The sequence below is a fragment of the Grampus griseus genome, assembly GCF_964374135.1.
Source record: "Grampus griseus genome assembly, chromosome: 19".
NCBI classification, from domain to species: domain Eukaryota; kingdom Metazoa; phylum Chordata; class Mammalia; order Artiodactyla; family Delphinidae; genus Grampus; species Grampus griseus.
In genome coordinates this window covers 8,387,291-8,398,999 of record NC_139013.1, presented here as the reverse complement: position 1 = coordinate 8,398,999, position 11,709 = coordinate 8,387,291, and the positions used below count along the sequence as shown (strand labels likewise).

Sequence of the window (11,709 nt, the reverse complement as noted above, 5' to 3'; positions counted from 1 at the left end):
ATGGGGGGGGCAGGGGGCGGTAAGTGGATGGAGGGGAGGAACCAGCTGTGTCTTAACTGGGTGGCGGCCTTGGTGAAGCCAATGGGGCAGGGCGGCTGGGGAAAGGCAGAAACAGTGGCGCAAAGAGGGAAAGAAGGAAAGGGGGTCAGACTGAGGCCCAGAGCGAGCCGGACAGAGGAGGGGGTCGGGGGGAGAGGGAGGGAGAGACAGAGGCAGAGAAGACAGGAGACAGAGACCAGAGTTACTCCTTGCATCACTCAGCCCCCAAACAAGGAGGAGGGGCTTGAACTCTTGGGCATAAATCTTTTTAATTAAAGAGAAGAGCAAGGGGAAAGCAGGAGTGTCTGTGAGAGAACCTGCTGGGGAAGGCAAGAGACTGGAGGGAGGAGGCAGGAAGCTGGTTTTCTCACTCCTGCTGCCTCCATTCTGTCTGACACACACACAGACACACCCTGGCCCGTCTCTCTCAGACCTCAGGCCTCCTCTGCAGAGCTGGTTTCCCCCAGCGTGGCCACCAACCTCTCAGTGGCTGGGCAGGACCTTGTTGCTCTCTTCGGTCCCCCCACCGGAGCACGGGCCACGGGGGCTGTGCCCACCAGGCAGCGGCGACCCCCAGGGAACCCCAGGGGTCCCCAGGGTCTGCGCTCCGAGGCTGTGGGAGCCGAGGGAGCGAGCGAGGACCAGCTCAGGGCCCCCCATCTTCCCTCGTGGGCCTGAGGTGGGCTCTCCACCTCAGTTTCCTCTCTTTCTCATCAGCTGTGTTCGCCTCGCCCTCCTCCCCCACTCCTAGTCTCTCTCCAAGGGTCTGTATCTCAGGGGTGGGGAAAGTGGATCCTACACGAGGGGGCCTCTGTGTCTCTGTTTCGGTCTTGGGTGTCTGTCTTTCCAGCTGTTTGCCTCATGTGTCTCTCCCTCTATATTTTTGTCTCTCTATCTCTGTGTCTCTCTTTCCCTGGGCGATCTCTCTGTGTCTCTGTCTCCATCTCTCTCTCTCTCTCACTCCCAGTCTCTCCCCTTCTCTTTGTCTCAGACCTCCCTCCCTCCCCCACCTCCAGTCCGTCCCTGGGGACCTGTGTCTCTGGGCCTTTGTCTCTCCACCTCTCTGCACCCCCATCCCCGTCCAAGCCCTCCTCCACCCGGCTGCCCAGGCCTTTCATAGATGCATCGCACCGAATCCCCAGTTCCTTCCCCTGTGCCTGGCCCGGCCCCAGGAGAAGGAAGCATTTATGCTGGTGGGCCCCCTCCCCTCCGCTCCCGGGCCCGGCCCTCCGCCTGCCGCCCAGGCCCATCCAGCACCAGAGCTGGTGACTCCGGAGGCTCATTTGTCACCCGCTGCCTGCCGCCCCACCAGGCAATCGTACCATTAGCCATGGCTGGCCAGAGGCCACCGGGAGGACCGGGCCTGACGCGGGCGGAGGAGGGGCACAGGGCCTCACTCCCCACCCACTTCCCGTCTCTCCGGCCTCTCTCTCCTTTTTCTCTGCATCTGCCTCCCTGTCTCCTTTCTGGGTCTCCCCTCTTCACTCCTCTTGCTGCCTATCCCCTCACCCCCACCCCCATTCCTCTTTCACTGTGTCCCTCCTTGTCTTGGGTGTGTGTGTGTCTGTCCATCCATCCGTCTGTCTCATGTGTCTCTCCCTCCATCTTTTTCTCTCTCTCTGTCTCCATCTCTCTCTCTCTCTCTGTCTCTCCCCCCTTCCCCTCCCCATCTCTCTCTATCTCTGGGGACCTCTTTCTCTCCTGTCTGTCTCTGTTGCCCTCCCCCCACCCGATGTTTTGTTCTGGACGCCCTCCCTTCTCTCCTGACCCCAGCTGCCCCTTTTCAATCCATCATCCTAGACGTTTCCTTCCCTCCCCACCCAGGGGGAGAAAATTGCTGGGAGAGGGCAGGGGGAGGAGGACGGGTACCCTGGGAGGCCCGTCCCTTCTCCCCCCACCGCCAGCCCTGAGTGCCTGGAAGTCCTCCCTAGAGTCTGACTTCAGTCCTCAGGGAGACAGCAGGATGCAGATGAGGTGCCAGGAGCAAGCCCTCCCTGTTCCCTGGAGGGACAAGAAGCTCTGTGCTCCCAGGGGCGAGGCGGGGAGAAGGGGGCTGGGGGGCGTGGGGCAAGCGGAGGGGGAGACCTGGGCACCGTTGTGCCTCCCCTCGTTCCTTGGTGCCCACAGATTTTCCCACGGGAACAGGGATGCCCCATTCACACCCCTCTGACCCAATAGCAGTCCCCACGCCGCCGCCTGGGACGCCCCCCACTGAATGAAGCGGCCGGGGGTTAGTAAATAAACGCCCCAATTTCTTCACCCCGGGTTGGGCCCCCAAAGAGGGTTCTACAGAGTCCCCAGCGGACCTCGTTGTCTACAGGGGGTGACCTGTGTGTCAACACACCCCTTAATGGTTTCCTTCCCTGTCTCCCCTCCAATGTTTCCTGGAATCACCTTCCAAACAAGCCACTTGCTTTGGGCTGACTTCTCTGGAGCCCAGCCTGAGACGGCGGCCAGCCAGGGACATGGAGGATGGGCAGAAAGGGGGGCAAGGTGAGAAGGGATGCCCCCCCCCCCGTGATGGTTAATTGTATATGTCCACTTGGCTAGGCTATGGTACCCAGTTGTTTGGTCAAACACCAGCCTAGATGTTGCTGTGAAGGTATTTTGCAGATGAGATTCACACTGAAATCAGTTGACTTTGAGTAAAGCAGGTTAACCTCCATAATGTGGGTGGGGCTCACCCAATCAGTTGGAGGTCTTAAAAGGAAAAGACTGAGGTTCTTTGAGAAAGGGAATTCTGCTTCCAGACTGCCTTCAGATTTTTTTTTTTTTTTGCGGTACGTGGGCCTCTCACTGTTGTGGCCTCTCCCGTTGCGGAGCACAGGCTCGGACACGCAGGTTCAGCGGCCATGGCTCACCAGCCCAGCTGCTCCGCGGCATGTGGGATCTTCCCAGACCGGGTCACGAACCCGTGTCCCCTGCATCGGCAGGCGGACTCTCAACCACCGCGCCACCAGGGAAGCCCTGCCTTCAGATTTGAGCTGCAACCTCAGTGCTTCCCTGGGTTCCCAGTTTTGGACTTGCCAGACCCCACAATCACATAAGCCAATTCTTTAAAATAAATCCTTTACTATCTGTCTATCTACCTATCTAACTATCTATACATCCTATTGGTTTCATTTCTCTGGGGAACCCTTACTAATATACTTCCAAAATCTAAATTGCTATGAGCATGTGAGGCATGACAAAGAAATAAAAAGAACATAAGTGTTCAAGATGTAGCATCCTTCGGGGCTTCCCTGGTGGTGCAGTGGTTAAGAATCCATCTGCCAATGCAGGGGACACAGGTTCGAGCCCTGGTCTGGGAAGATCCCACATGCCGCGGAGCAACTAAGCCCGTGCGCCACAACTACTGAGCTTGAGCTCTACAGCCCGTGAGCCACAACTACTGAGCCCAAGTGCCACAACTACTGAAGCCCACGCGCCCAGAGCCCGTGCTCCACAAGAGAAGCCACCGAACGAGAAGCCCGCGCACCGCAACGAAGAGGAGCCCCCACTCGCCACAAATAGAGAAAGCCCGCGTGCAGCAATGGAGACCCAACGCAGCCAAAGAAAGAAAGAAAGAAAAAGATGTAGCATCCTTCAACAGATGAATGGATAAGCAAAATGTGGTATTTTCCTCCAGTGGAATATTATTCCTCCATAAAAAGGAATGAAGCTCTGCTCCATGCTACCGCATGGATGGACCTTGAAAACATTAGTCATGCTGAGTGAAAGAAGCCAGTCAAAAAATACCGCACGTTGTAGGATGCCCGTTATGTGAAACGTCCAGAATGGGCAAAACCATAGAGACAGGAAGTAGGTTAGTGGCTGCCTCGGGGTGGGGTGGGGTGCGAATGGGGCGTAACTCCTAACGGGTACGGGGTTTCCTTTAGGGGAGATGAAAAAGGTCTGGAACTAGATAGTGATGATGGTTGCGCCACATCGTGGTGGTACTAAATGCCTCTGAATTGTGCCCTTGAAAATGGTTAACATGGTACATTATATGTTATGTGTATTTTACCACAATCAAAAAAAAGAGTTCAAGATGTAGAGATCCATAGAAACTCGAGACAAGAGGCGGTGGTGAATTAGCTCTAGAGATGGTGTGTTAATTTCCTGCTGCGATTGTAACAAATTAGTGCAGTCTCAGTGACTTAACACAAATTTATTCTCTCACGGTTCTGGAAGCTGAAAGTCCCAAATCAGTCCCAGTTGGCCAAAATCAAGGTGTCAGCAGGGCTGCAATCCCTCCAGAGGCACTAGGGGAGAATCAGTTCCTTGCTTCTTCCGGCTTCTGGGGGCTGTGGCATTCCTTGGCTTGTAGCCACATTGCTCCAATCGTCAAGGCCAGCATCCTCAAATCTCTGCCCCGTCTTCCCATGGCCTCCTCCTCTGTGTGTAGTATGATCTCCTCTTTGCCCCCCTCTTCTAAGGACCCATGTGATCCAGGATCATCTCCCCATCTCAAGATCATTAATGTAATCACACCTGCAAAATCCTGTTTTGTCATACAAGGGAACACATTCACAGTTTCTGGGAATTAGGATGTGGATATCTTTGGGGGGCTATTATTCAGCCTACCATGAAGGGCCACCAACTATTCCTCCCCTCCTTCAAGGGTGCCCTCTCCACCCACCAAGAGGTGGTGTCTACTACCCTGCCCCTTGAATCTTGTGACTTGCTTTGACCCACAGAATATGGCAGACGTAGCCTTACAGCTTCCACGGTGGCTCTCTTGGAACCCAGCCACCATGCTGCAAAGAAGTTGGTCTAGACAACTAGGAGAGGAAGGGGGGCTCCAGGGAGAAGTGAGGTGGCCCAGCCCACAGACAGCGCCCACTGCCAGCCATGAACGAGGGCACCTTGCACATCTGAGCCCCAGCCAAGCCCCAGGATGAATGCAGCCACACGATGACGTCAGCCAACACCACCATCAACACAGAGAATCGTTAAAATCATTGTTTTAACCCACCGAGTTTCAGGGTGGTTTGTTACTCAGAACTAGATAACTGATAACAGAGACACAGACACAGGGGCAGTGGGCAGGGGCCACTGACATTTGGAAACGGAGAGATAAGGTGTGGGGGGCGGAAGATACAGATCAAGGAAGCAAAGCAGAGAAACAGAGGTGGAAGGGTCAAAAAGAGACAGAGACCTCTGGAAAGAGACGGGTCGGGGAGAGACAGCAGCGCACAGACAAGATGCAAAGAAAGAGAGAAACAGAAATTGTCAAGAAAGACAGGGGCTAAAGAAAAAGAAAAAAGAAAAAAGAAAGAAAGACACGGGCTCCTATCAGCCCCAGCTAAGCTTTCAGCTGACAGCCAGCATCAACTGTCAGCCACGTAAGTGAGTTATCTCACGAGTTAGTGAGTTGCCTTCAGATAACTGTAGGCTCATCCGACAGCTGATTGCAATCGTGAGAGACCCCAAGTCAACCCCTAGAGCCTAAGTCAACTGGAGCCAACCACATAACCATGAGAGACAATAACTTGTCATTTTAAGCCACTAAGTTTTGGATGGTTGTTTTGTAGCAACAGATACCCAGAACAGGACGCATGGAGTGTCACAGAAAGGCAAGCGAGGAAATCGGGGGAGGTTTTAAGCTGAAGATTTAGTTGGAGGAAATCGATTAAGAACTTGGGAAACTGTGAGAAAGATGAAGCAGAGGAAATGTGCATTTCAGAATTTGGGGAAGGTTAGAGGCTCAGGCCTGGATCCCAGAACAGATGATGCAGAGGATCTAGGGCCCCTTTGCATCCATTTCAGTGGTGGTTTCATCCAGTACCCACAATCTGATTGGTTTTTGGAGCACCAGCTCTGTGAGTTCCCTCAAACCTTTTTGCAGAAGAGACTGTTCACTGCCTGATAACCTCCAATTTCCCACGTTTCCTTACAAATTCTCTATGATTTTTAGCATAATGACTCAGAATTAAAACTACTTTTTCTCCAGCTCTTCTTGCAGCTCAGTGTGGCCAGATGATTCAGGTCTGGACACTGAGACGTAGCAGGAATCGTTAAGTGGAACTCCTGGGTCAAAGCCTTACAGAGGACGGTGGATCCGGGACCCGTCCTTCCCTCTCCATCCTTCTGGTTGGAGGATGATGACATGCAGGTGCACCGTCCTGGACTAAACAGATGAGGGTCATATTCTAGCTACGTCAGAACAACAAGGTAGAAGCAGGTTCTGTACTGCCCCCCTGCAATCGGGGTGCTATGCCAGACGTGAACTGTTGCATAAGAAATAAACTCTTATCTTATTTAAACCACTATTATTTTGGATCCTTGTTATTCACATCTAAACCCACATCTAACTGCTATTAATAAAAATCTGATTAGGAAGCTCTTACGAGGACTTACATACACCCACCCTCTTCCGGTTCTGGAAATCACCCCCCTTCTATTGCCCAGCAGGCTAGGGGGAGTAATAGCTCCCCTCCCACCTCTGCTAGCCCCAAGGTGCCCCACCATCCCTTGTCTGTTTCCCTGCACTCTGCACAGCCTCGTTAATATCCCCTTTTACACTTGCCTAAGTCACCCAGTTCGGTGCCATGAGTGTCCTGCTGTGCCTTGCTACAGAGTTCTTGCCCTCACCAGTCCCACTGTGATCACCACCTCTGGCACCCTGGCGTATGTCCCGCCACTACTGTGTAAGCCTTGGGAGAACAGGGCCCAGAGACATTGTGGTCACTGCAGTGTCCCCAGCACAGCGCCAGACACAGGGCGGGCACCCAATGGAAAAGTGAATTAAAGAAACCCAAGGTCTGGAGAGAGAGGAAGGAATACTCCCCCTTGGCTAATTCTTGTCCCCTGGGTTTGATGACTTAGCAGCTGGGACTCAGGTGGCAAAGCAGTTCATGGGGAATCTGCATTTCTCTGTCCGTCTGAGGCTGTCTGTTCCAGGAGTGTGTGTGTAAGTAAGTAAGGGGGAAATACTTGGAAAATATAACTATTCCCATCTGTTAAGCTCTTTCTATGTGCCAGGTGTTATTCTAAAAATATATATGTATATATTTAATAGAACAATCCTGTGAAACAGGTACTATTAGTTCCTATTATCCCCATTTTCCAGATGAGGGAACTGAAGCACCCAGAAAGTAAATCTTTACGTTATGCTGCATCCCATGACAAATAATTCAAATCACTCCCAAGCTGCCCCCTGGATCGCCTTGCATCCCAGTGAAGATCATGGCATCTGGGGTGGGATGAAGGGGCATTTGTACTGTTCCTTGTCTTGTCCACATCCCAAGCTCTGGAGACGCCCCTCTTGGAAGCTGAGACCTCACTCCTCTCCCTGTCCCCAGACTCACACCTTTCCCTGTTCACGTCTGGTAAAATACAAGTGTCCTGGTCCCGTTCTGCACCCTGGATGTCATCCTCTTCCATCTCTGTCCTTCCTCACTGTGAGACTCGGGGCAAGTTGCTTCGCCTCTCTGAGCCTCAGTTTCCTCACTGGTAGAAGGGGGGTACTCCGGGGACTGGCAGGGGACTGGACGAGGCTGTGCCCTGGGAAGCCCAGCACAGTGCCGGCATCGTGGGTGCTCCCTAACTGCTTCAGCCCCCTTGCATTCAGTGCCCTCCTGCTTCACACGTCTCCCCACCTTGCAGGAAAAGCCCTCTCAGGTCCCGTAGCTTCCTCCCTTTCTCTCAAGATTCTCCAAAGCGAGGTCTACGTGCTCTGACTCAGTTTCCCCAACTTCCACCCCCTCCTCACTTTATATCAGCCTGACTTCTACCCCCACACCCTCCCCCTAACTGCTCACATCAAAACCTAAACCCAAGGGTAGACTCTAAGTTCTCATCTTCCTCCACCTCTCCATGGCCTTGGGTCCTGTTGACCACACCTTCATTCTGGAAACTTCTCTCGGCTTCAGGTGCCCCAGTCTCCTGCCTTCCCACCTACTTCTCTGGCTCCTTCTCCATCGACAGGTCTCCCACCTTCCACGTGCCCCTTAGATATTGGGGCTCCTCAAGGCACTGCTTTCTTCTCACACTACCCACGCCCCGGGCAGCCCAACCCCTCCTGCGGCTCGATGACACCTCACTGCCAACAAATCCCAAATCTCTCTCAAGTGCAGCCTCCTCTACTGAGCTCCAGGTGTCCCCTGGCTGTCTCCCCACCCTGACATCTCCTCTGGATGTCCCCCAGGCATCTCACGTTCGGCGTGTACTCACCTGAATCCAGCATATCCTTCAAACCTGTTCTTTCTACTTGCCCCCAACTTGGTCCCCCAAGACCTGGGGAGACCTCACTCTCTGGGCTGGAAACTGTCCACCCCCTCCCAGATCCACTCCCCACTCCCCACGTGCCCACACTCCATTCTTGCTTGCAGGATTCAACCACTTGTAAGACTATGAAAAAGTCATTAACTCACAAGGCTGCACACCTTTACATAGGCTGTTCCCTTTATCTGGACACACACACACACACACACCCCTCCTCTGAGACAGTTACCTGCTTTCTTTAGGAAACCCGCATCAACCCCGGCTCTCCTACTCAGGCGACTCAGGTCCTTCTCTTCTGCGTTCCCAGGATACCCTATGACGTGGCTGAGGGAATGGGGGCGTGGCTAGGGAAGCTACTGGGTGATGCACGAGGAGCTAGTGCAGCTCGTGGGTAATGAGTGGGGGTGTGGCTAGGGGGAACTTTGGGCTGATCTTCAGAGTGGCTGGTGCCTGCCGGTGTGCCCTGGCAGATGAGGGGAGAGGGGAGCATGGAAAAACCCAGATTATTTGGTGTATTTCACAGTTGCCCAAATCTCCGTCAAAGACTTCATTAGCCCTCCCCTCGTGAATCCCAACTTCCCACGGGGAGGCTGTTTTTCCAGGCAGAATTTCAAAGTTTTATGGCAACTTTTACAGAAATCACAAAGGAAAGAGACAGCGACCGGTGCTGATGAGCTAGGAGTAGAGAAGGCAAGTGGGCAACAGGTCTGGGACGCTGGGGCTGATGCACAGCAGGACGATAGGACGCTAAAAACCTGTGGGAAGAAGAGTGCTACGGGGGTTGCGGGGTCATCCTCAGGGTCCCAAGAAGTGGGCAGCACTCCTCGCACCCCAAGTGTGTCCTTTGGGCAGGAAACATCAACAGTAAGAAAATGCACATGGCCTACCAACAGATAGGTGGCCTCCAAAGTTAAAAATGCCCACCCAGACCCCCCGGCCCCAGTCCCACCCTCCCACCCACCCCTGTTCCCCATCAGGCAGAGATGTGGCAGCATTTGCTGGCTTGTAGCATTGGTCCTCTGGGACCCTCGGTCTCCTCTTCGAGGGTCCTGCCCGGATTGGCTGGCACTGAGGGCAAAATGAGCCTTCTAGATAGTCAGGGGAGATTGGCTGCACTCCCTTGGATTCCTGGCCTCCTCCCCAAAGCCAATTCTCACGGCTGGGGGAGTCTGCTGCCCTCTTAGTGGAAAAGTCTGTCACCCTTTCCCCAAGTCATGCACCCTCCCACGTCCCCCCTCCCCCAAACACACTATGTACACACATAGCCCCACCCCCCTCCAAGGCGTGGCTGGGCTCTCAGAGGTACTGGAGGCAAGTGAGGGTGCTGGAAGGTGAGAAGTTACAGGTCCAAAATGTGCCTCCTCCAGCTCTGGAACCCCAAACTTTCCCCTCCCTTCTCCGAGCCTTGAGAATTAGTGTCCTCCCAAGGGCCTGAGTGGAGAAATCAGGGAAGGTGTGCCCCCCTGTGCACACACCCATCTGTTCCTCCCCCATCCCCCGAGGCCCACAGAGCTCCCTGAGGGTTGGGGGAAAGGGCTGAGATCTGTGACCTCCTGGGATGGATCAGCCCCCTCCAAGCCCCCCCCCCCCGCCCCCGCAGGGCTGAGTTCTGAGGCCCTGGGGCACAGGTCCGCGGAAGTGGTGAGGGGGTCCTCTAGAGGAAGGGGGACTTATGGCATGGAGCAAGGCTGGGTGTCTAGGGAGACACATGGGAGACTCTGTAGGGGATTACGGATGAGGGAGGGTTCTCTGGGGAGGGGCCTCGAGGTGGAAATTGCTCCAGTGACAAAGCCAGTAACGAACAGGGACGGACTGGCTGGAGATGCACGTAACTGAGGGGGCTGTTCTTCGCAGGAGGACCTGGGGAGGCTCCCGAGGGGAAGGGAGGAGGCTGTAAGTGGGGACCGAGGAGAGGGGTAGATGGCTTCCCAGGAGGAAGGGAGGCCGAGTCCCAGGAGAGGAGGCGAATCTCTGGAGGACAGAGGAGAGCCAGTCCAGCACGGAGGCGGTGGTCTCGAGGGGCAGGCCGAGTCCCTGGGGAGGACCCTAGAAGCCCCGGATGTGGCAGTAAGCCTCCAGGCTGGCGAAGAGGATGTAGAGGAACCAGAGGCCCAGGAAGAGCGCGGTGGTGGCGAGCTTGGGGCCGCGCGGGCCGCCCAGCTCGCCGCCGATGTGCGGCCGGCGCCGGTACAGCAGCACGGCGATCCCCACGAAGGCGAAGACGGTGAAGAGCGTGACGGAGAAAGCCAGCGTGCCGGTGCGCACCTCGAAGGGGCGGCCCTGCACCGCCCAGTACACGGCGGCCACCGACCAGGCCACGCCCAAGCCCAGGAACACGTTCACGGCGTTGGAGCCCGTCACGTTGCCGATGGATGCGTCGGCGCACTGGTCCTGCAGCGCCGCCACCTTGCTGGCGAACGTGTCTGCAGGGGCAGAGACACCGCGGGTCAGGGGGGGCTCCGTGGGCCCCCCACGAGCATCCGCCTGGCTTCGTCAGTCACTTGCTCCCCAGAGACCCACCAGCACCCCGCTGGCCCAAGGATCCAGACTCCTCACCCCAGTGTCGCGCGGGTCTAGCCTCCCACTCCTGGAGTTCTGTGCCCTTGACCCCACCCAGGGGGCAAAGTCGATCGCCATCTCTGTGCCTGCTGGCTACAGGCCCCGCTGCCTGCTTTCTATAGAACGTGTCTACATCCACTGGGATCCACTACCTACTCTCTGGAACTCAGCGCCTCTCTATGGGACCCCCTGCCTGCTTTCTTTGGGATCTGCTGTCTACTTTCTAGGGAACCCACTGCCTGCTTTCTACGGAATTTGTCTGCGTCCGATGGGATCCACTACCTACTCTCTGGAACTCACCGCCTCCCTCAATGGGACCTGCTGCCTGCTTTCTATGGGACCCACTACATGGTTTCTATCAAGTCCTCACCTTATTTCTATGAGACCCCTATCCCATCACCTGTCTCTTCAATGCCCTGCCACCTTCTTTCTATGGAATCCATCGTCTGGTTTCTACCACTTCCCACCGCCTTAGTTCTATGGGACATCCCATTTGTTGCTTTGGGGGAGGATTCAGTTGACATGTTGAATCTATGGGCCCCCCTGCCTAGTTTCTATTATTCCCCACCATTGCCTATGTTCTATGGGGTCTGCTGCTTGCCCTCTACAAGACTTGCTGCCCGCTTTCTGTGGGACTCAGTCTGCTTTCTGTGGGACACACACACCACCTGATTTTTGTGGAATCCACTCTATTCTATGGGGTTTGCTGCCTGCTTTTGCTGGGAATCACTAGCTGTTTCCCATGAACCCACTGCCTGTGTTTCTACAGGCGCAATTGTCCCATTGCCACCTGGGTGGACAAAATAAATGTTAGGCCCCAGCCACGTGGCACCCCTTGCCCGCCCATCAGTTCCCCACTTGGCTTCTGTCAAGCATACGGCTTCGCTTCTCTGGCCTCCACCC

General features: G+C 55.1%; 1 protein-coding gene across 3 annotated transcripts in view; it reads right to left on the bottom strand.

Annotated features, from left to right (window-relative positions):
• Window positions 1–10,293: 10,293 nt before the first annotated feature.
• SLC8A2 (solute carrier family 8 member A2) overlaps window positions 10,294–11,709 on the bottom strand; it is a gene marked incomplete at both ends in the record, with an annotated part of 29,862 nt that continues 28,446 nt past the window's right edge. For all 3 annotated transcript variants that reach the window (XM_082677040.1, XM_082677038.1, XM_082677039.1), the window contains one exon: window positions 10,294–10,670. In XM_082677040.1, coding sequence (XP_082533166.1) covers window positions 10,294–10,670 — 377 coding nt within the window. The remainder of the gene's footprint in view (window positions 10,671–11,709) is intronic.